Raw genomic sequence first — 25970 nt, forward strand, 5'->3', positions numbered from 1 at the left:
ACTGTGTAACACTTTGATTGTTAGCTTACAATCAAGCACCAATTTGCAGTTAACAATACTAATCATAAACAGTCCACTAAACTCAGCAGATCTGTCTTTGTTATTAATATTGTCTTTGTTATTAATATTTGTGACTCCACTGTGAGGCGATATATTGTAGGCTGTTGGCCCACGACAGCTGCAGGTTGTAGCGACTCTCTGATAGGCTCCTGCTCCGCCAAGTGGATCAACAACATCCCGAACACCCAAGTTTCTCTGTAGACAACCCCACGATGCTGTAGAGAGGTGGTCAGCTGGTTCCCGCCATTGCCACAACTCACCACCACTAGCACCTGTACTATACCCCTCTCTCTTCTATCCCAAGGACCTCTTCTTCTTTTCTTGTATCTTCTTCTTTGCTTTTGCTCTTCATCTTGTATTTTCACTTCTTTCTTGCCTCTTGTTTCTTCTCTATTGTCTTCTTTCTTGCTTTTACTAAATCTTGAGGTTAATTAAAGGATTGATTGCCTACTCACCATATAGTGGAGATGTACAGTTGCAGTCTGGCACAACAAAAAGACTACTAAACACATAAGCTTTTGACCAGAAGGCCTTCTTCTGAAATGGACAACATGTACACACACACATTCACACAAATACAACTCACGCATAAATGACCACTGGATCTGGGTGCTGCTGGACAGTGAGTGTTAAGTAGTCTTTTTGTCATGCCTGTCTGTGACTTGACACCTCTGCTATATGGCAAGCAGCAGTCTGTCCTTTTCATAATATTTTCTTGATGTTAATTCATAGGTTAAAGTTGTATTTCCGTTATTTGTCTACCCAGCATTTTCACTGTCACCACCTGTCACAGTTCGAATTGCACCATTTCTTTGCTCTGTCTGTCAGTCAACCTGACCATGTAATTCATTAATAACAATATGTTTCCAAAGACATTAGCAACTCTGATCCTATATGTTGACTGGTTTGGTATTTCAGCACTCTTAGTAGCTAAGAAGTCCTCACACTGAATAATAAGACTATCCTGCTAAGACCTAAACATTATGAGAATGTTGAGAAATGTTCCACCGATACTGACTGGATCAATATCACCATCGCCTCTTCCAAAGAAATACTTCGTTCTAGCTAGTTCTTGTGTAATACGACTAGTGGACATTAATTTCATAAGTGTGGTAAATAAATCTGCCCTTAATCTCAAGCAATAACATATTTTGCTGTCATACAGTTGCTGTCATCCATTGCTAAGACAACCAGCAATATTAGCATATGCGTATAATCAACTACCGATATGTAACTCACATCTCTGAGGTATTGTTATGTCACTGTCAAAAATAATGGCATCTTTTAATTTTTGAAAACTCCAGAGCACTGAAAGAGCATGTAATAGCCTTTAAAAATGTATTGTGAATGTTAATATTATCTCGAAAAACCAAAGTCACTTCACTGAAAATCATCAGTCAGAGACAGTCCACTCCCCTTTTTCTCAGCCTCTTCCACTTAATGATTTGGCCTCTGTTCAGTAACATGATCTGGATGAGATTTAACGTGGTGAGCACCTAGCACAAACACTCTTGCAACAAATAACTTCTCAAAGCAGATTTAAATTTCCATTATTAACATCTTTGTTCAGTTTTTATTCGTTTTTCATAATACATTTGTATTGTCAACGTAATAATCGAAAGTCTGGTTGCTCACATTTGTGAATGCAAATTGATTCCGTGACGAAAACCATGTAACAACTGATAAAATGAATTAAGATCATACAAAACTTCTCACCCTTTTTTCCTATTTACAATACAATCTAGTATCTTTTTTTAAAAATAATAATCAATGGATGCTGTCCCATTGATGACTTCTTTCAGTTTGGCATAGCTGTTGGCTTTGTGTGTGAACAGCTTTCAGCGATGCTGTACCTTGTTGTGGCAAGTGTGCTGCTGTTGCTCTTTCGTCCTCAAACCCGTATCACAGAAGGAAGCAGCAGTGTACAGTACACACTGTTTCTAACATAAAGCTATATATATCACAGATACACGTGTTGTTGATATTATGATCTGACACAGTCTAACTACTTTTCCTTTAATATGAAACAAGGGAAAATGCAGGATGGAATGTAACATCATTATGAAAAGGAAAGTTGCCACTTACCATATATGAGAGATGCTGAGTCGCAGATAGGCACAACAAAAAGACTGTCACATGTATGTGTGAGTTGTGTTTGTGTGTGTGTGTGTTTATTTTTTTATTTTTATTTTTCTTTATGGTGAAGGCCTTATGGGCCGAAAGCATGTATTGTGACAGTCTTTTTGATGTGCCTGTCTGCCACTCAGTACCTCCACTATATGGAGAGTGGCAACTTCCCTTTTTAATATCCCTTAAAATGAATATTACATATTTATATATCCAGAGTTCTTACCACAAATTACGCATCAAACCATGTTACTGTAGGAAGGTAGTGCTGGTCAAGGATATGCTATATTCTTTCATGAACAACTGGGGCAGTACTGTACCTTCATCAATAAAGAAACACTTCAAAACAAAATTCGGCATTTATGCGTTTGCTTTGATACTCTGAGTTTGTTACTGAGCCATCCATGAGCATGTGAGCCCTTACTTTGGTGCCACAGGAAGCCAGTAGATATGATCAGAGTTTCTTTGGATTTTGTGAGACATCTTCTAATAAGATTCTACTACAGTAGTAATTTAAGGTTTAAAATATTGTCCACTTGACATTGAAACATATTTCTTTCACCATTTCTCTCCCCATAACCAACCAGTTTGTCTTACATCTATTATGCAGTAATCTTTGAATACTTAGAAGTCTCTTCACAGTGACTGTATGATGAGAAATTAGAAGTTCATGATGAGAAAATCAAAGTGACCTGTCCGCCCCCCCCCCCCTCCCCCCCCCTTTTTTTTAACATGCTGCAGCTGGACTGTCTCTCCTCCCAGAGGAAGGAACTATTAGTTTTTTAGTTTTGAAATATAGGATAGTGTATGTTCTTTTATATGTGTCTATCAGCAGTACTGAAATTTCATCTCCTGAAAGTAAGTAGCGACAAGCAATTCTGTCTCATACTGCTATGTTTTCTAAATGGACTTTTTTCTTCAGTACTAACAATTAAGTCATAATGTTTCAGTATTATAAATTTTGTTTACAGTTCACTTAGTCACTTTATATTAATGTTACGTATTTTATCACTTTAATTCAGTTATATTTTATAAAATAATATTTATACTGCTGCTACTGTTTGTACATTTGTCTTAATTTTGATTTTATGTTTACTTTTCTTGACTAATACTGGGCTTCGACATTTGCCTCTATAATTACCATAATTGTTAATCATGTTTTATTCTTAGCTGTATATGATTTTTATGATTAGTGTTTGTTGAATAAATGTACATTTCTTAACATTCATACAACATCACTATACCATTTTTAACCCACCAGCAGGTGCACCTATGTGTGAAGTATGCCAAGCACAGATAAAATCATATTGTACTGTTCTATTGTTGTTTAAGAATTGCAGCCTCATATCTGTTCCTTCATTATTGCTTCAGCTAATATGGTGATAAGTTGTGTTGCCAGTGTCCAAAGAGCAGCAGTAATATAAAATAAACAGCTACCTAGGTAAGAAAAAATGTACTCTGTGTAAGAAAATGACACAGATTCCTTGCCAGAATCAAAATCCCACAATGAGCCACTTGTCTATGAGATAATTAGCAATCCAATAAGCAGATGGCTGGGATCTGATGTAGCTGCACTGTTTGATGCTTCAAGTAGGTCATTACCATGGTGTAACACTTGTATGGAGTGACAGAGTGATATAATGAAAGTTTATTTTATGATCATTTAATTAAACAGTAATATAGCTCAAATAATGTAAGTTTATTGTATCATTGTTTAAATAAGCTAAGATTAAGCTATGTGTTGCTTGAACAAGTTTACCTAGGTAAAATAAAGACAGCTACTCTTTCCATATGTACGAAGTATGCTATTCGCCCGCTCATGTCATAAACAATGATGCACCTGCTTGAGGGTTAATTACTTTCAACATGAGGAATGTGTTGCTATGTTATAAACCAGATTGTGGTACATTAGTTATCAAAAATTTGATAATCTTTGGCATAAGATTACTTTTGTACTTCACTCAATACATAAGAGAAGGTTTTTGATTGTGTATTTGTGGGTGTCACACACCTTAATTTGTCATCATATAAGACATTTCAATATTTCTTTGTTGTGACAATTACATTTTGGCCCTTAGGGCACCAGAAGTACCCACAAGGCATTATGATAAACATCCAAGAAATTTAATAATGTATGGCCCTGTCCATTAAGGATTGGTTTTGATACAAAGGCGACTGGAAAAAATATAGTTGTCTTTAATTTCTTTGCTTTCACCAAGTAGCTCCACACCACTAGACTTGTGCACTTCTGAAGTTTAGTTTGCATTTCTCTGCCTCACTTCATTACCGGAATATTCCTGATCCCATCCCATCAATCTCTACAGTTCTGTCCCTGTTATTCTCTTGCTGTAGTAAATTCTCAGCAATTCTTCCACCACTTGATAACTCTGTAAAAATTATTTTACCAAAATCCTGATTGTATTCTGATTTGAGTGAATCTCTCTTGTCTCCTGTTTCCTGGAGTAGAACTTGAGATGAGAATCAAGATCATATCCAGTTTTTGCACAGATAACACATTCTTATTCCCCACATCATCTTGCAAAAGATCATGCTGTTATGATGCATGGATTCTATCCATCTAATAATGTGGAATATAGTTGTTCTATCTTTGGTACTGAGGGAGATCTCATTTCTGACAGGTCCTAAGTATCAGGCACAGCCAGAACTTCAGGAACATTTGAGGCTTTCACTGGAATAATGACTTAACTGACATATATTGATACTGAGATGTAGAGCATCAGACATTTTAAATAAGCCTTTTATTCATTTCAATGTCTTGTACATGGACTAAATTTCAGTCAAATATGAACTAAATATTGTGGTTTCAGAGTAAATAACATGTTACTACAATTTGTAATAGTTAGTGACTGACTGGATTTCAGTGAAATTCTTGTTCCAGAGCACACCACAACTGATTGTGTTACAGTAGTTTCAAAATCAGATATCATCTCTTCAGATTCATTTGATTCTTCTGTTTGACTTTTTATGCCAGTTTGCTGAGTGATATGCTTTTGCTCTGAGTTACCACTATCAGAGCTTTCTGGAAATTTGTGATATGTTACCAAACATTTCCCACATGATTGAGTATATCATACTACTTATGTAATGCTGTCATCTATTCTGACATCATAATCACAAATCTGTCACCTGTGTCTTCCTTTCTAAATCTTTCTTTTAAATTCTTAAATGCATCTGTAGAAGATGAGCTACATTCTTCTTTACTACTTCTTTCTTCTGTATATTTAATGTTTATGCTGTGTAAGTAATTTGGTCTATATTTGAACATATAATCTGAAATCTAGCTTAATGTCTTAACATCAGACACCAAAATGCCTTCCATTTTTCTTCTACCATTCTGTTCTCTTTCGTTTGCTGAATACGTAACTGACTTTCTGCCATCTTCTTTGTTCCAATCGCCCCTAAATTGACAGAAACTGAAATATATAATCTCTTTCAGCTATTGATCCAAATATTTTCCTTGTACACAGTATATCCTACACACTTTTTATGCCAGATTGCTGAGTGATATGCTTTTGCTCTTGAGTTACCACTATCAGAGCTTTCTGGAAATTTGTACAACACCAGCCTCCAGCACCAGAGAGAATACAGCTGACATAATTATAAAAACGAACCACTTGCACCAAAAGATTGGTCAGTACCACACCACACTAAGCTTTAGCATATACCTTGTGCCCAAATGCAGGGCTACAGACTGATAGAAACCTGTATTGTTTGCTATCACAGGAACAGTGTTAAAACAGTGGAGCATGCTGGGGCATCTGTAATAGGCTAACCCTATAATGACTGTCAATTGATTTTATGGTTACACTGAAAAGAAATGTGAAAAATGCTATGAAAACCGTGTTATGTGCCCATGTTCTTCCAGTGGTGCAGTTGTTATCACCAGCAAGGGATTAAACCTTAGCAAATAATGCCTCAGTCACAGAGTTGGAAATTTCTAAAATTACTATAATGAGTGTTACAGAAATTGTGGGCTGTGTTACAGAAATGGGCAAAAGGACCTTTTTATCACTTCTTGCAGGCATTTCAATGAAGAAGAGTTGCTTTGTAAGGAATGCCATTACTCACCAAGGGAATTAATACAGCTTTGGTTAGCAATATTGGGTCATCAGAGCAGGTGGATATTATCACTTTTTTTTATCCAACTCCTTTGTGCGAGATGTTATATTTGTGTTACAGTTTAATACCTTAGAGGTAGGTGTGCTTGTTATTGAATCAATGTTACTATTATGTAACGTATATTTAAAATTGTGTACAAATGTACAAAGTAAGCTATATCCCATATATATTTGATGAATGGACACTTAAGAAATAAAATAAAATAAATGAAATACTACCCCTACTTTACTGCTTTGTATGTTCTGTTGTGAATTCTAATTTCAACCTTATTTCTTCTAGTTGACTGCAACAGTAACAGTTATGGATGAGGAAAAGAATCTTCCAAAGGATTTTGAGATCAAAGTGAAGTTGGTTGATGAAGTTGACTTGACATGCTTGAATAGTTACATGAGAGAAGAAACAAATCTTGTTTTGCCACAAAAAGCTATTCAAGTGCTGGATATTGTAATACGCAATGCTCCTGCACAAAGGTAATTCAACTAAATAACAAAAATTTGTAATAAATAGTATAATTTTTCTTCCTATTGAATCTAAATAGAAGAGAGAAAATACTGGTAGTGAATTGTGCAGTATTTTACTTGAAAATCAATATCATCAGCCATTTGACAACCAATGCTAGACTTTTCTGTGCCTAACGGATGTTCAGGTGAATGCTTTTGTACTGCTACAGTGAATTTTATGAAGTCACTAGCTGGGGTACACAGCTTTGCTCTGGGAGTTGATATGAGATTGTGTGATAGTTGAAATAAAAGGATAAACATTAAAGTGTAAGAGGTAAAAGAAAAAAATTATATTGAAAACATATTCTAACTATTTACAATGCTTTAAAGTGTAAGAAGTAAATTTTCTTATTGAAAACATATTCTGACTATTTCCAGTACTTGTCTATAAACAACAGTTTTCATTTTGTTATATGTGGTATATATGTACAAATTTTTTGAATTTCCCATTCGAGAGCAAGCTATGTATTGTTGATCTTGAGAGAAGTAGGAGTCTTTGATGTTAGTGCCACAATATTTTAAAGTTTATCCTTGTGCATTGTTAATTGTAAAACTGTAGGCTGACTTAATTGGAAATTGCAGTTCAGTAGAAATCAGTGGTATTCTGGGGATGTATAGTATGTGTCCTTTGTGCTTTCAAGTCATAAGTTCGGCTTCGGTGATGTTATTCGATAGCTGTTTGAAAACATATTCTAACTATTTACAATACTTTAAAGTGTAAGAAGTAAATTTTCTTATTGAAAACATATTCTGACTATTTCCAGAATTGTGCATTCATCCCAGAAGATAATTTTAGCTTGCTTTAGGAGTTCACTCCATCTAGATGGTCTTGAGATTTTACATACCAGGAATTGGTCTTTAGCTATATTCGACAGTAGTTGGAAGGCGGAATGGGCATAAGTGTGGCTGCAATGCCAGATGATGCCAGTGCAAGTGCAATGTGCTGTTTAGTACATATTTCCACCAGCAATAGATTTGTTAGAAATGTTTTCCTGGTACTGCCTGTTGTGTCCAAGTAAACAATTTCATCAGTGTTGTTGTCCATCCGATTGGTGATAATGTTGTAAATTTCCTTTTGATTGTCCTTGAGGAATGGTTTGGCATGAGCAATGTATTGAAGTGGTTTGTTGATGTTTTAGCGTTTTTCCTTTGTAACTTTGAAGTTTAACACATTGATTGCATTTTTTCATGGTGCTTGCATCTCAAGTTGCACTAAGGAGTGGCTGGTATTGCTAAACATTTAGCTCCTGGCAAATAAGTATTTCATTGAAGAGTTTGTCATTGAATTTGATGGTCAGTTCAGAATGAGCCTGTCAGATTTTGTACATGTGTTATTGGTCATACTCTCTTTGAAGGAGTCTGATAGCTGTTTTGGGTTACATGTTGTTAGAATTATGGAGAGTAAGTCTCTCATTTGGTGAGCTGAGGCTGTGAGTGAGGGTTCTTGTAGTGTTAATTCCCAGTGATTGTACTTTTCTGGTAGTCCTAAGGATTAGTGTGCTGCTCTGTACATCTGCCATAGGTAACCATCGACAGTCTTGAGATCTGTGAAACCTTTTGCTCCTCATATTTCGTTTAGCATCATACAAAGATAGAAACATTCAGTGTTGTTCAGATGTATGGTGCATGCACAGCCAAATGCACCAGTTTTCATGATTCCTGGATGATCTTCTGCTGGAGTTCCTTGTTTCCATCGTTGACCGATTTTTCTTCTTGCATTCCACAGATAACAGGTAGGGACGTCGAGATATAGTAATTTTTTCACAAATAGATCTATTTGGCACAGTTGGTAAAAAGCTGCTTGTGTTGTGCTCTGTGGTGGTTCACATGCAGTTTTTCTGGCGGTGTCTTTTGTGAAGTAAATTCTCTGTCTGTTCCCCAAATGAACTGCTAGGTGTTGCACAGCTGGTTCATATACATGTATGGGAAAACCAAAAGTCCACCATGCTGTTTCATTACTGTTGATGTATCTTCCCATTTACACATGGTGATCTCATCATATCTGTTTTGTTGTTCACTGCCTTTGTTGTACTGCTGCCATGTCACCGCCTTTGTTCACAAACTTACAGACATATTTGATGGATTTCATTGAATTGCAGTATTCTACTTTTATGTGTGCTTGTAACATTTTGGAGAGTAGTGTGTTACATGGTGCTACCCATTGATTATCCATATCCAGTTTGTCACTGCCTCATATTTGTATTTTTGCTGTGAAGTCACCATTTTTGGGTGATTGTCTTCTGTATTTGGGATAGCCATCAACTCTGGTTTATGTGTCGTCCAAGTGCACATAAACAGCAAGGAAAACACAATAATAATCTGTTTGTGTGTCATTTTTTGGACATTTTCCATCACTCATCATGGTGAATTGGGGTTTAATGGCATGCATGGTCCGTAAATCATGTGTCGTCCAAGTGTACATAAACAGCAAGGAAAACACAATAATAATCTGTTTGTGTGTCATTTTTTTGGACATTTTTTGGACGTTTTCCATCACTCATCATGGTGAATTGGGGTTTAATGGCCTGCATGGTCCGTAAATCATGTGTTTCATTACTATGTTGTACAGTTCTAGATCTTCTTGTAGACTGGGAAATTACCTTATGGTTCCAAAGATGTTTTTGTGATGACTTCAATAATCTCATTTGTTTTGATCAGGAAACGCTGGGTATTATGTCATGTCATTGCATGGGGGTTTGTCTGTATCTTAGTTGTTCTTTGATTTTTGGCCATGACGAGTTGCGTGTGAATGTTATGAAGAGATCAGGTCATCCGTATTTTCTTATGCAGGTCATAGCATCTTTAGTGTATTCGTGCATGTCTCGCACTTCCTTTGTATGATGAGGATAAGTTTACCATTGTTCCAATGTTGTCAGTGTTTCTGTCATTTATCATGGCTTCTTGAAGGAGGATGTATTCTTCTGTGCATGGTTTCTTCTGATTCAGTCTTATGTAAAACATTCTTCGTGCTCCTATTTTTGCATAAGTATATACCAGTAATCGTTGGAGTAAACGGTGAATGTCGAGAATGTGGTCATATGTTTGATTGTCTCAGATCATTAAGCGGTAAGTACAGAACTTCTTGGAAGTAACTTTTTGTTTGCAACCTGTCTCAGATTGGATTTGTTTCACATTAAAATGATATCTGTCCTCTCTGTGCAGAAATGTTAAAGGATATTGAAGGGCATCATGTGAACAGTATGTCTCTGTGATGGGATATTTGACTATGTTCTTGAAACTGTCTTAAATTATTAATTACGTCATTTTATGCTCTTTTTGAATTTTCTCTTGAATTTCAGTATTCCTTTAAGAAAACTGGAATTAATTTCAAACAATTTGAAAGTCCGCTAAAACATTCCATTCGAGCTATGTGATGCCTTTGACGTCACTGGCTAGCTCGCTGCTCCTACTGTCACAATTCCGATTTACAGCGATTTTTTGTTTTGGAATCTACATTTCGGAAAATGGGTCACAAATGATGAGTAGTACCATACTGTCAAATACATCTATAAAGCCCTTGAAAAGTTGCTTTGCTGGCAAATTGCCACCACATCAATGCAGAAGTTAACATTAACTTACCTCCAAGATATGCTTTCCCAGTGGTACATCAAAGGCTAGCATCATTCGAAAAAAATTAAACTCCCTAGTGAAAATTGTTGTTTTACCCAGCTACACCTCAATTATTCGGTAGCTCAGTTCTTAGAGCGGTAGACTGTCGAATTTAATAAGATGATGTCCATAGATCGCTGATTTGAATCTAACCCAAAAAAAACCTTTTAAATTATTTGTAAAATGACTCGACAGTCCTCTCATATGAAAACCAAATCAACATACAAAACTTCACCACACCGATCAGAAACAGAATATTATTGTGTTTTCCTTGCTGTTTATGTGCGCTTCCATTTGCAACCACTGTTCACACACATCACATTCAAAAAGATATTTTCTAGTTAATGTGACCACATACCTTTTAATTTATTAGAAACAAAGTTTTTATCTTTGTACTGTCCAGCTAGGGTCCTTATTGTTTAAACTTATTAAACTTTTGTAGTTCCATCATCTTACATATAGACGAAGTGTGTGCTTCAGACACTGACATTAGTTTACACTCACAAACGTCACAGCTGTTATGTTTGTGTCTCCTGCATGTTGTAGTCTCTTTATATCTCTCTGCATAAACTTGTCCTACACCTTATTGTACTGTGAGTGCATGGCGATATATTCACTACTAGCAATGCTTTCCAAAAAAGTGAATTGTTTGTTCACAAAGTAAACGCATTTATCATATTTTGTCCATTTTTCAAACTAAAACTAATTTGAAGCTATATACAGTACATCCCAAATCAAAACAATTGCTACAATCAGGTCTTGCTAACACTATTTTCATATTTCATGTAAAACTTTTAAAAATATATGACTTTTCCAGGATTCCAACATGTGACCTCCTTATGTGCAGTCAGAAACGCTATCTGTTGTGCCATTGAATACCAGCTGAGTGCATTATCTCTGCCAAGTGTATACAGTGAAAATCAGCACTAAGTTTAGCCAAGAATGATTTTATTGTGCTTTGGGTCGTAGCTGGTGACTGATAGTTGACAATCTAGCTGTAATATACAGATCCATTTGCAAAATTTCTACAGTTCATTAGTTGTGAGCAAGTTTAATGATGTTGCAGGGAGTGGGGAAAAGAATGTCCGTCATTGCACATATCACCACTCTAAATGGATGGAGCATAAACGCATCAACTTTCGAAAGGCTTCCACTATCAGCATACACAAAATTCCTTTCTATTGTTACTTAAAAGTTGTAATAGCATTTTCCATCACTGAATAGCTAAACTGTTTGCAGAAGAAGTACATAAAAACCTCATAACTTTGGGTAATGCTCCTATAACACATGTACATACTTCTAGACTGCGATGTCACCACAGAATCAGCCAATAACAGAGCATTTTCAATCATGTGGCCAAATATTGACATTTAATAATTTTTAAGCTTTAACTGCATAAAAATAACAGGTATTTTGTGAGAATATTGACCGTAAATGCCATTTAAAATATTATAATGAATCAAAGATGATGTAAATAAAATAGAAAGAAACTTCCACATGGGAAAAATATATTAAAAACAAAGATTCAAAGACTTACCAAGCGGGAAAGCGCCGGCAGACAGGCACATGAACAAAACACACAAACACACACACAGAATTACTATCTTTCGCAACCGATGGTTGCTTCTTCAGGAAGGAGAGGGAAAGACGAAAGGATGTGGGTTTTAAGGGAGAGGGTAAGGAGTCATTCCAATCCCGGGAGCGGAAAGACTTCCCTTAGGGGAAAAAAGGGACAGGTGTACACTCAAACACACACACACACACACACACACACACACACACACACACACACACATATCCATCCGCACATACACAGACACAAGCAGACATATTTAAAGGCAAAGAGTAAGGGCAGAGATGTCAGTCGAGGCGGAAGTACAGAGGCAAAGAAGTTGTTGAAAGACAGGTGAGGTATGAGCGGCGGCAACTTGAAATTAACGGAGGTTGAGGCCTGGCGGATATCGAGAAGAGAGGATGTACTGAAGGGCGAGTTCTCATCTCCGGAGTTCGGATAGGTTGGTGTTGGTGGGAAGTATCCAGATAACTCGGACGGTGTAACACTGTGCCAAGATGTGCTGGCCGTGCATCAAGGCATGTTTAGCCACAGGGTGATCCTCATTACCAACAAACACTGTCTGCCTGTGTCCATTCATGTGAATGGACAGTTTGTTGCTGGTCATTCCCACATAGAAAGCGTCACAGTGCAGGCAGGTCAGTTGGTAAATCACGTGGGTGCTTTCACACGTGGCTCTCCCTTTGATCGTGTACACCTTCCGGGTTACAGGACTGGAGTAGGTGGTGGTGGGAGGGTGCATAGGACAGGTTTTACACCGGGGGCGGTTGCAAGGGTAGGAGCCAGAGGGTAGGGAAGGTGGTTTGGGGATTTCATAGGGATGAACCAAGAGGTTACGAAGGTTCAGTGGACAGCGGAAAGACACTCTTGGTGGAGTGGGGAGGATTTCATGAAGGATGGATCTCATTTCGGGGCAGGATTTTAGGAAGTCGTATCCCTGCTGGAGAGCCACATTCAAGGTCTGATCCAGTCCCGGGAAGTATTCTGTCACAAGTGGGGCACTTTTGGGGTTCTTCTGTGAGTGGTTCTGGGTTTGAGGGGATGAGGAAGTGGCTCTGGTTATCTGCTTCTGTACCAGGTTGGGAGGGTAGTTGCGGGATGCGAAAGCTGTTTTCAGGTTGTTGGTGTAATGGTCGAGGGATTCAGGACTGGAGCAGATTCGTTTGCCACGAAGGCCTAGGCTGTAGGGAAGGGACCGTTTGATATGGAATGGGTGGCAGCTGTCATAATGGAGGTACTGTTGTTTGTTGGTGGGTTTGATGTGGACGGATGTGTGCAGCTGGCCATTGGACAGATGGAGGTCAACGTCTAGGAAAGTGGCATGGGATTTGGAGTAGGACCAGGTGAATCTGATGGAACCAAAGGAGTTGAGGTTGGAGAGGAAATTCTGGAGTTGTTCTTCACTGTGAGTCCAGATCATGAAGATGTCATCAATAAATCTGTACCAAACTTTGGGTTGGCAGGCTTGGGTAACCAAGAAGGCTTCCTCTAAGCGACCCATAAATAGGTTGGCATACGAGGGGGCCATCCTGGTACCCATGGCTGTTCCCTTTAATTGTTGGTATGTCTGGCCTTCAAAAGTGAAGAAGTTGTGGGTCAGGATGAAGCTGGCTAAGGTGACGAGGAAAGAGGTTTTAGGTAGGGTGGCAGGTGATTGGCGTGAAAGGAAGTGCTCCACTGCAGCGAGGCCCTGGACGTGCGGGATATTTGTGTATAGGGAAGTGGCATCAATGGTTACAAGGATGGTTTCCGGGGGTAACAGACTGGGTACGGATTCCAGGCGTTCGAGAAAGTGGTTGGTGTCTTTGATGAAGGATGGGAGACTGCATGTAATGGGTTGAAGGTGTTGATCTACGTAGGCAGAGATACGTTCTGTGAGGGCTTGGTAACCAGCTACAATGGGGCGGCCAGGATGTTTGGGTTTGTGAATTTTAGGAAGTAGGTAGAAGGCAGGAGTGCGAGGTGTCGGTGGGGTGAGGAGTTTGATGGAGTCAGGTGGAAGGTTTTGTAGGGGGCCTAAGGTTCTGAGGATTCCTTGAAGCTCCGCCTGGACATCAGGAATGGGATTACCTTGGCAAACTTTGTATGTAGAGTTGTCTGAAAGCTGACGCAGTCCCTCAGCCACATACTCCCGACGATCAAGTACCACGGTCGTGGAACCCTTGTAAGCCGGAAGAATGATGATGGATTGGTCAGCTTTCAGATCACGGATAGCCTGGGCTTCGGCTGTGGTGATGTTGGGAGTAGGATTAAGGTTTTTCAAGAATGATTGAGAGGCAAGGCTGGAAGTGAGAAATTCCTGGAAGGTTTGGAGAGGGTGATTTTGAGGAAGAGGAGGTGGGTCCCGCTGTGATGGAGGACGGAACTGTTGCAGGCAGGGTTCAATTTGGATAGTGTCTTGGGGAGTTGGATCATTAGGAGTGGGATCAGGATTGTTTTTCTTTGTGGCAAAGTGATATTTCCAGCAGAGACTACGAGTGTAGGACAGTAAATCTTTGACAAGGGCACTTTGGTTGAACCTGGGAGTGGGGCTGAAGGTGAGGCCTTTGGATAGGACAGAGGTTTCGGATTGGGAGAGGGGTTTGGAGGAAAGGTTAACTACTGAATTGGGGTGTTGTGTTTCCAGATTGTGTTGACTAGAATTTTGAGGTGTTGGGGGGAGTGGAGCTGGAAGTGGGAGATTGAGTAGATGGGAGAGACTGGGTCTGTGTGCAATGAGAGGAGGTTGCGGTTTGTTGGAAAGGTTGTGGAGGGTGAGTGAGTTGCCTTTCCGGAGGTGGGAAACCAGGAGATTGGATAGTTTTTTGAGGTGGAGGGTGGCATGTTGTTCTAATTTGCGGTTGGCCTGTAGGAGGATGCTATGTACAGCCGGTGTGGATGTGGGAGAGGAAAGATTGAGGACTTTGATTTGGGATAGGAGTTGACGGGTGTGTTCATTGGCCGAGTCGATGTATAGGTGAAGGATTAGGCGGGTGAGGGCTATGGATTGTGCTGTTTGGAACTGGTATAAGGACTGATGGAAAGAAGGATTGCAGCCAGAGATGGGAACTTTAAGTGTGAGGCCTTTGGGAGTAATGCCAAATGTCAGACAAGCCTGAGTAAATAAAATATGGGAGCGTAATCTGACTAGGGTGAAGGCATGTTTGCGGAGGGAATGTAAATAAAATTTAATGGGGTCGTTGTAGGGATGTTGTGAGGTTGACATGGTATTAGAAGGTGGGAAGGTAATATGAGGTTAAAGTGAAAGTAAATAGAAATTTATATAGGGAGAGATAAAGGTGTGAAAAAAGTCAAAAAAGTGTTGGTTTGAGATGAGCTATTTTGATCCTGTGCTGAACTTAGGTTGGTGAACAACAATGGGTGCAAAGGTTGGGTAGTTATGTTGTCTCCAGATCACGTTAAATGGCGGAGAAATTCAAGAAAATTTTAAAAAATAATTTTTCGAAAAAAGTTTCGAAAAAATAATTTCCGAAAAAATAAAATTCGAAAAAATTTTTCAAATAAAATCTCGAAAAATGTGTAAGGAAAATTTTTCCGTAATCCACCATACATTTTATCCTGCCTAATTATACTCAATAATACGTAATTTACTTCCAAACCATAACCTAAAATTTTCAACGCTTTCAACATAACCGCTGCTATAAAATCCATTGTTCCATGTTTACAAACATTTTGTGTAAACTCGTGAATACTATTTCACAGCTTCAGTTCCTTCCGCTCCCGGGATTGGAATGAGTCCTTACCCTCTCCCTTAAAACCCACATCCTTTCGTCTTTCCCTCTCCTTCCTGAAGAAGCAACCATCGGTTGCGAAAGCTAGTAATTCTGTGTGTGTGTTTGTGTGTTTTGTTCATGTGCCTGTCTGCTGTCGCTTTCGCGCTTGGTAAGTCTTGGAATCTTTGTTTTTAATATATTTTTCCCATGTGGAAGTTTCTTTCTATTTTATTTACATCATCATTAATTTGAACCCAACAATTACGTTTGTTATTGTCTCTGTTGCATTTCGAAATCTTCTCTATCGTCTTACTTTTTTTTTTTCGTTTGTACAAGAAGTTTCACTTTGTATTCATCTTCCATTTTTCCGTAATCTACCATACATTTTATCCTGCCTAATTATACTCAATAATACGTAATTTACTTCCAAACCATAACCTAAAATTTTCAACGCTTTCAACATAACCGCTGCTATAAAATCCATTGTTCCAAGTTTACAAACATTTCGTGTAAACTCGTGAATACTATTTCACAGCTTCAGTTACTTTCACCCATTACACAAACATCTCAGTTTTTTCCAACAACTTTCGTTTTATTTCCATTCCCGTTTTTCCCACATAACCCATCATTTTTTAGCAGCTTCCCACAGGTTTACACATTATTATTTCTTCATCAAACAATTGTTAGCCTCATTCTCATAACCTGCCAGTACATAACCAGTCCTTTGAATACATTTACATACACATTTTTCGAGATTTTATTTGAAAATTTTTTTCGAATTTTATTTTTTCGGAAATTATTTTTTCGAAACTTTTTTCGAAATATTTTTTCGAAATTTTCTTGAATTTCCCCACCCTTTAACGTGATCTGGAGACAACATATCTACCCAACCTTTGCACCCATTGTTGTTCACCAACCTAAGTTCTGCACATGATCAACATAGCTCATCTCAAACCAACACTTTTTCGACTTTTTTCACACCTTTATCTCTCCCTATATAAATCTCTATTTACTTTCACTTTAACCTATTACTCTTTCCACCTACTAATACCATGTCAACCTCACAACATCCCTACAACGACCCCATTAAATTTTATTTACATTCCCTCCGCAAACATGCCTTCACCCTAGTCAGATTACGCTCCCATATTTTATTTACTCAGGCTTGTCTGACATTTGGCATTACTCCCAAAGGCCTCACACTTAAAGTTCCCATCTCTGGCTGCAATCCTTCTTTCCATCAGTCCTCATACCAGTTCCAAACAGCACAATCCATAGCCCTCACCCGCCTAATCCTTCACCTATACATCAACTCGGCCAATGAACACACCCGTCAACTCCTATCCCAAATCAAAGTCCTCAATCTTTCCTCTCCCACATCCACACCGGCTGTACATAGCATCCTCCTACAGGCCAACCGCAAATTAGAACAACATGCCACCCTCCACCTCAAAAAACTATCCAATCTCCTGGTTTCCCACCTCCGGAAAGGCAACTCACTCACCCTCCACAACCTTTCCAACAAACCTCAACCTCCACTCATTGCACACAGACCCAGTCTCTCCCATCTACTCAATCTCCCACTTCCAGCTCCACTCCCCCCAACACCTCAAAATTCTAGTCAACACAATCTGGAAACACAACACCCCAATTCAGTAGTTAACCTTTCCTCCAAACCCCTCTCCCAATCCGAAACCTCTGTCCTATCCAAAGGCCTCACCTTCAGCCCCACTCCCAGGTTCAACCAAACTGCCCTTGTCAAAGATTTACTGTCGTACACTCGTAGTCTCTGCTGGAAATATCACTTTGCCACAAAGAAAAACAATCCTGATCCCACTCCTAATGATCCAACTCCCCAAGACACTATCCAAATTGAACCCTGCCTGCAACAGTTCCGTCCTCCATCACAGCGGGACCCACCTCCTCTTCCTCAAAATCACCCTCTCCAAACCTTCCAGGAATTTCTCACTTCCAGCCTTGCCTCTCAATCATTCTTGAAAAACCTTAATCCTACTCCCAACATCACCACAGCCGAAGCCCAGGCTATCCGTGATCTGAAAGCTGACCAATCCATCATCATTCTTCCGGCTTACAAGGGTTCCACGACCGTGGTACTTGATCGTCGGGAGTATGTGGCTGAGGGACTGCGTCAGCTTTCAGACAACTCTACATACAAAGTTTGCCAAGGTAATCCCATTCCTGATGTCCAGGCGGAGCTTCAAGGAATCCTCAGAACCTTAGGCCCCCTACAAAACCTTCCACCTGACTCCATCAAACTCCTCACCCCACCGACACCTCGCACTCCTGCCTTCTACCTACTTCCTAAAATTCACAAACCCAAACATCCTGGCCGCCCCATTGTAGCTGGTTACCAAGCCCTCACAGAACGTATCTCTGCCTACGTAGATCAACACCTTCAACCCATTACATGCAGTCTCCCATCCTTCATCAAAGACACCAACCACTTTCTTGAACGCCTGGAATCCGTACCCAGTCTGTTACCCCCGGAAACCATCCTTGTAACCATTGATGCCACTTCCCTATACACGAATATCCCGCACGTCCAGGGCCTCGCTGCAGTGGAGCACTTCCTTTCACGCCGATCACCTGCCACCCTACCTAAAACCTCTTTCCTCGTCACCTTAGCCAGCTTCATCCTGACCCACAACTTCTTCACTTTTGAAGGCCAGACATACCAACAATTAAAGGGAACAGCCATGGGTACCAGGATGGCCCCCTCGTATGCCAACCTATTTATGGGTCGCTTAGAGGAAGCCTTCTTGGTTACCCAAGCCTGCCAACCCAAAGTTTGGTACAGATTTATTGATGACATCTTCATGATCTGGACTCACAGTGAAGAACAACTCCAGAATTTCCTCTCCAACCTCAACTCCTTTGGTTCCATCAGATTCACCTGGTCCTACTCCAAATCCCATGCCACTTTCCTAGACGTTGACCTCCATCTGTCCAATGGCCAGCTGCACACATCCGTCCACATCAAACCCACCAACAAACAACAGTACCTCCATTATGACAGCTGCCACCCATTCCATATCAAACGGTCCCTTCCCTACAGCCTAAGCCTTCGTGGCAAACGAATCTGCTCCAGTCCTGAATCCCTCGACCATTACACCAACAACCTGAAAACAGCTTTCGCATCCCGCAACTACCCTCCCAACCTGGTACAGAAGCAGATAACCAGAGCCACTTCCTCATCCCCTCAAACCCAGAACCACTCACAGAAGAACCCCAAAAGTGCCCCACTTGTGACAGAATACTTCCCGGGACTGGATCAGACCTTGAATGTGGCTCTCCAGCAGGGATACGACTTCCTAAAATCCTGCCCCGAAATGAGATCCATCCTTCATGAAATCCTCCCCACTCCACCAAGAGTGTCTTTCCGCCGTGCACTGAACCTTCGTAACCTCTTGGTTCATCCCTATGAAATCCCCAAACCACCTTCCCTACCCTCTGGCTCCTACCCTTGCAACCGCCCCCGGTGTAAAACCTGTCTTATGCACCCTCCCACCACCACCTACTCCAGTCCTGTAACCCGGAAGGTGTACACGATCAAAGGGAGAGCCACGTGTGAAAGCACCCACGTGATTTACCAACTGACCTGCCTGCACTGTGACGCTTTCTATGTGGGAATGACCAGCAACAAACTGTCCATTCGCATGAATGGACACAGGCAGACAGTGTTTGTTGGTAATGAGGATCACCCTGTGGCTAAACATGCCTTGATGCACGGCCAGCACATCTTGGCACAGTGTTACACCGTCCGAGTTATCTGGATACTTCCCACCAACACCAACCTATCCGAACTCCGGAGATGGGAACTCGCCCTTCAGTACATCCTCTCTTCTCGATATCCGCCAGGCGTCAACCTCCGTTAATTTCAAGTTGCCGCCGCTCATACCTCACCTGTCTTTCAACAACTTCTTTGCCTCTGTACTTCCGCCTCGACTGACATCTCTGCCCTTACTCTTTGCCTTTAAATATGTCTGCTTGTGTCTGTGTATGTGCGGATGGATATGTGTGTGTGTGTGTGTGTGTGTGTGTGTGTGTGTGTGTGTGTGTGTGTGTGTGCGAGTGTACACCTGTCCCTTTTTTCCCCTAAGGGAAGTCTTTCCGCTCCCGGGATTGGAATGACTCCTTACCCTCTCCCTTAAAACCCACATCCTTTCGTCTTTCCCTCTCCTTCCTGAAGAAGCAACCATCGGTTGCAAAAGCTAGTAATTCTGTGTGTGTGTTTGTGTGTTTTGTTCATGTGCCTATCCGCCGGAGCTTTCCCGCTTGGTAAGTCTTGGAATCTTTGTTTTTAATATTATAATCAATCAGAATGACAACAATCCGAACCATATTTTTAACACAGGAAAATAGCCTATGCCTTGTTGTCCTCCTCTTCTTTGTTGTACTGTTATGTCTCGGCTTGTGTTTTTGCTGTCCAGAATTATGATGTCTACTTTGTCTATGTAAGATGCATTAAATTGATGTTTGTTTTGTCAGCTTGAATTATAACTTTATAGGCATCAGAAATTGTTTGGTCTAGTGCTGTTTTAAATATGTGAAAGAGTTGATTGTATTTGTGTAAGATCCTCTGTACGTCTTGGACTACTTCTTGTCTCAATCCACAGCTATTTGTGGATTGTTGATTAGTTTCTGTTTCTTAATTTCTGATGAAATATACTTGCGGATGGAAACCATAATAAGTTTCTTCTGTGTTAGTATTGATTGAAGTGACACCAAAAGAAGTCATTTGGAAGTAGGCATTGTACACTTTTATATTTTGAAGACAGTGTTTTGATTCTGGAGTTTCCTCAGTCGTGTAATGTAAAAATTCCTGCAGAGGTGCTTCCAGTGATGGTAATCGAATTTTTCCATTCATGGAACAGAATCCACATGTTTCTTTACTGAATTTTTTTGCATTGCAAAATTGGCAGATGTCATCCATTTTCCAATTATGACATGTTTGTTTTTGTTGTGTTCTTGCATCAGATCATAGTGGAATGCTTCATTTGTTAGGTAGTACCGTTGATTTGTCCTCATCCACACTCCTCGTAGGGTGATATTTTCGAGACTGGCTTGAGTTTACAGTCTTTAATTGTAAGATTGTGTCTCAGTTCTTGATTCTTCAATTCAGTCACTTTGTTGTTCTTCAGTTTCCTGCATCTTGCGGTGCTCATTGTTGTTCCTTGGTAACTTAAACTGTTCTTTGGGAACTTAAACATACTTTGTGCTCTTCGTCTGTTTTGCTATGTCACTGTTCTCTTTGTTTTCGCCTGTTGTGGTTCAGACCTGGCAAGATCTCCTCTTATGTTTGGGCATTGTCTAAAATATAAATCAAATCAACGTTTTAGTACCAAATACATGAAGCACACTACACACACTTTACACACTTTATTTTCGATTTATATTCAGTCATCATATCATTTTCACTACTCTCACTTCCTTTTTTGGTTTTATTCACTCACTGCACTAGATTTCATTTCCTCCCTTCATTGCTGATAAGAAACTGACATTAGGACCCACGACAGGTTTTGCTTAATGTACCCCTACAAACGGGTAGTGCCACCAGTGGCAAATAATCAGGAAGTACCAAAAAGGTTTCAAATGGTCCACAGTACTCCAGAACATTCCACAACATTCAAGAGTGTTCTGTAATGTTTCACAGTGATTTTGGATGTTCTGGAATATTCCTGAACATTCTGGAATCTTTTTGAATGTTCCTAACTATTTCCAAACATTCCAGAACATCCTGGATCATTGTGGAACATTCCAGAACATTCTGAAATGTTGTGGAATGCTCTCGAATACTCTCGTATGTTCTGGAATGTTTTAAAAATTTCTAGAGGGTAAAACTTCCCAGCCCTTGTATTTCCAAAAGCACACCCTTCAGACAAAAACCGGGAACCCTCTTGTTGGAAGGGAGTAGAGGGCTATCACACCATATGACTCCCTTGATTGTACTGGGACTCATATTTGGACACTTTACTTTTATAATGTATATATTGTTTACCCATCTTTCACTAAGTTGTCATCTCCGTATTTCTCCTTTTATTGTAGATTTTTTTTTTTAACTGCATGACTGGTTTTGGTTGTTCAGATGAACCCATTTTCTAGAAGAATCTGGAACTGATGGAAATACAGCAAGCTTCCCAGATACATTCCATCCTGTTATTCATGGCTTTCTTTAAAGGGGCTCTGCAGTTTTATGGCTGTGTTCACTTGTTAGTAAAGATGTCCTTACCTTTTAATCAGTCCATGTTGCATCCATGACATATGAGCACTCTTATGTGTTCAAATTTCTGCCCATTCATGCTAGAGATTGTAACTTACAATTGACCTATGCTCTGCCACTAACGACTTGTCTGTCTGCCATAGTCAAACGTTTGTTGTATGTTTCGGATGGTGCTGTGAGATGCATTGCTCTCTGTGCCTGATGTACTGCATCCCACATTTGCACTCAACACTCTAAATGCCTGGTTCCTGCTGTCCTAGCCAGACTTTACTTGAGCCAAGCATGTTCTTAATTTTCTGCATTGTGTGGAAAACAGTGTGCATTTGATGTTTCCCCATCATTCTTGCGATCTTGGCATACACTGCATGTATTTTACTATTTCATTAAACCAAATGTTTAGCTTTTCATTAGTGAAGCATGCAGTTCAAAATTTCCAACAGGGCAAATTCCTTTTAATACTAGAGCATGCCAGAACATTTAATTTAATCACAGTGTGCCCATTGTTCCTGTGAAGTTATTGGGCACATCACTTCTAATTTGCTTTGCAATAACAAAATGTAAGCAGTTTATGGTTTTCATGTGTACACTGAAAGATTTTCCAGATCAGAACTCCTATACTCCTATTATGTAAATTATTTAAAAAGTCGCATATCATTATGTACAATGTTTGGTTGCATTCAGTTTGTCAATTTCGGATTCCACTAAAAAGTGGGTTGGTCGTGGAATGAAATAAAGTATTTTTTAATAACTGGAAAAATTATTCATCAATTCAATACAAAGTTCTGAGCAATAATGCTCCACAAACATAGAGAAACTGGTAAACACCTCTTTGGTTCATCTGCAATCTTAGATTCATATCACACCCAGTTCTACTATCTGTTTATGATTAACTTGATTATTGATAAAATCTTCTTGTGTGACCAGCCGAGTGGTGGTGTTGTCACCCAGCAATGTTTCAGTGAGTTTTGTGCCCATCATTTTCAGGTGAAATGTCTGGATGTTGTATTCTGCATATCTATATAGCCACTGTACTGCTGACATCTTCTATGGGTGGGCCAATCAAGTGCCTGCGGAAGAGGGTACCACGCTGGTGGCGGAGCAACGTGGCGTGACTGGGGGTGGTGGAACATGGTGTGTGCCTGGTGCAAGCAATGAGTTCTGATGTCTGTCCATTCTGTCCACTGATTCTTTGCCTTCTGAATGGAACGTTGCTGTCACATTTTCATAATTGTGTAGTCCCACAGTGTGCTGAGCTGAAATCCTCCATCATGGTTTATTAGCTTGTTGTGCAGGCTGCCTCTTTGACATTAGAGTCCCAGAACACATTGGTGCTGAATAGCTTCTGTGTTTGTTCAAAACCAAAGTTGTGTTCCTCATTGATACTATGCTTTGCTGCTGTGGACTTGTGTGTCTGCCATAGTCTAATATTTCTGTGTCTTTCTTAATGTTGCTGTAAGATACATTGATGTGTCTGTCTGATGTACAGCATTTTACATTTGAACTGATATTTGCACTCGATGCTCTAAATGCCCAATGTTTGCTGTCCTAGACAGTCTTTAATTGAGCCACGCATGCTCTTAATTTTTTGAATTGTGCAGAAAACAGTCTTCATTTGATTTTTTCCCCACTATTCTCATGAGCTTGGCTTTCAGCGGCCCTGAATACAGCAGGAACACCACAACTTTGGGTTGTAGTTCTTCTTCTGGTTCGTCCTCCCTCCTCTTATCTGTCTTTAAGGTGCATTGTATTTGTATGTTGTTGTAATCATTTCTGCTTAAAGTTTGCTGCAGGTGGTACAACTCGTTCAGTGAGCTCTTCCTCTCACAGGTAGTTGTGGCTCTTAAGTATTAAGGTCATTAGCACCGAGTTGCATTGCACTGGATGGTGGCAACTCTGAGCATTAAGGTGGAGGTCCATGTGCATCTTCTTCCTGCAGACTGGGTGTCCCAAAGTACTGTCCAGACTTCTCATGATCAAAACGCCCAAGAAGTGTAGGATTCGCGTCTTTATGGTGAACTTGATACTGTTGTGTTTTGTGTATACCATTGAGATGATGTAGAAACTCCTTTAGGTTTTCTTTATCATGTAACTACACCACAAAGGTGTTATCTACATGTCTATAGAATGCTTTTGGTTTTAGGTGTATGGTATTCAACTCTGTATCCTTGAAGTGCTCCATGTAGAGATTAGCCATACCTGGATGTAAAGGGTAACCCATGGCAACACATCTATTTGGTCATAGCATTTAACACATCATTTGAAATAGATGGTGGTTACTTCATGTCAAAAGCTTTTGACATTGTGCTCATTGCAATGTCCCTCAAATAGAGCTAAGGAAACTTCCAACAGTACACAGGTGAAAAGTCACGTGACATCAAAGTTGACTAGTAGGTCTTTCTCATCCATGCATAATACTTGGAGTAGCTTCACAAATTCTATGGAGCTTTCGACATGCTGTGGGCAGTGACCCATGAGAGGTTTAAGCAGATGTGCCAGATGTTTGGATATCCTGTGTGTTGGTGACTTTATTATGTTCAGTACAGGCCACAGTGGAAACCCATTCTGTGCACATTAGGGAGGCCATATAGTTGTTGTGGCACCAGAGTCCCGTGGTAAAGCCTTCAGATGGTGTTCCTATCCAATTCTGAGTTGTTGAATGGATCATTGGTCTTGCGTGTCACAGATAACATTGCATCATTCCCTAATTGTTTGTATGCTGAATCTTGCAGTAAAGTGTCAATCTTTGGTCAGTAATCTTCTGACTTCAATAGCACTGTTGCTTTTTTTTTTCCTGTGCTAAGACCACTAGATCCTTGTCATCAAGTAGAGCTAAGCATATGAAACTATTATGTAAGTGTAGGTGTTATTGTTCCATATAACCTCTGTATGGTGTGTTGTAGTTCTATGTCAACTTGTTTTACAAGGATACCATGAGTCACACTGGTGTACTAAGTTATGCAGCAGAATAGACAAGACGCAGAAATAAAACACACTGGGTACAGATCAAGGATTCCCATGTGGTACTGAAGTTTTTGCAGAAGGTTTTTCCTAATCCTCAGTCTCACTGTGTCTCATTATATTTTGCCTATAACTTTAAAATTCTATCTTGGGTCACATTGAGGTATGTTGGAGTTTTGTTCTGAGGAAGAGCAAAGTTCTTTAAATGCGCTGTAAGTTGGTGGTTGGCCAGTGTGTTGCTTAAGTGAGAACATATGAATCCTGAAACTTTCTGGTAGATTAGAACTGTGAATTGGACCAGGACTCAAACCCAGAATCTTTGTTTTTCATGTGCAAATGCTTTACTGACTGAGCTATCAGGGCATGATTCACAATTCACCCTCACAGCTTTCCTTCAGCCAGTACCTTTCTCCTCAAGCCTCGTTATGGCACACAGTTTTACTCTGCCAGGAAGTTGTGACAAAGCAAGCTGGTATGATTTTAATTCCCCTCATTTTGTCATCTGCATCCTTAAAATTCATTTTTTCATTTTGACTTAATTAACATTAACATACGTGAATATAATCTGCATATTCATAAAAGAGAAAGGTTGGCCCTCAGTTTTAAAGAATATAACACCAGATCTAATTTTGTGATTATTTTATGTATGTAATTGATTTTCTAATTTATTTTGACTATCCGTAGTTAGCATCTATCTAGGGTGAAATCAGAAATTGTTTTGTAACTTAAATTCTATTGTTGACATATAAATAAATTATACTAATTATAATGATTTGGAAGACAAAATACTAGTAATCTTAAAGGATTTATGTAGCTCTGTTCGAAAACATGTTAGCAAAGCCAGCCCTTAATTAATTCCAAAGTAATTAACAGTTTTGTCAAAAATATTGTTTGCATAACTATATATATATGCTGATTTCTCGATTTATACAAATAATTCTGCTTAACTCTTTCAGTAGAAGAAACTGTTAAAAAGAAACAATTTTCCGATGTATTCAGTTAACTTAATGAATTTTAATTGTAATTTCTGTAAATTGAACTTTAAACAA

The 25970-nt window shown here is 39.6% G+C and overlaps 1 protein-coding gene across 2 annotated transcripts in view; it reads left to right on the forward strand.

The window, feature by feature from the left end:
• LOC126285010 (protein argonaute-2-like) overlaps positions 1–25970 on the forward strand; it is a 363943-nt gene that overhangs the window by 104626 nt on the left and 233347 nt on the right. For both annotated transcript variants that reach the window (XM_049984318.1, XM_049984319.1), the window contains exon 7: positions 6607–6797. In XM_049984318.1, the coding sequence (XP_049840275.1) occupies positions 6607–6797 (191 nt within the window). The remainder of the gene's footprint in view (positions 1–6606; positions 6798–25970) is intronic.

Source organism: Schistocerca gregaria, chromosome 8 (assembly GCF_023897955.1).
Source record: "Schistocerca gregaria isolate iqSchGreg1 chromosome 8, iqSchGreg1.2, whole genome shotgun sequence".
NCBI lineage: Eukaryota > Metazoa > Arthropoda > Insecta > Orthoptera > Acrididae > Schistocerca > Schistocerca gregaria.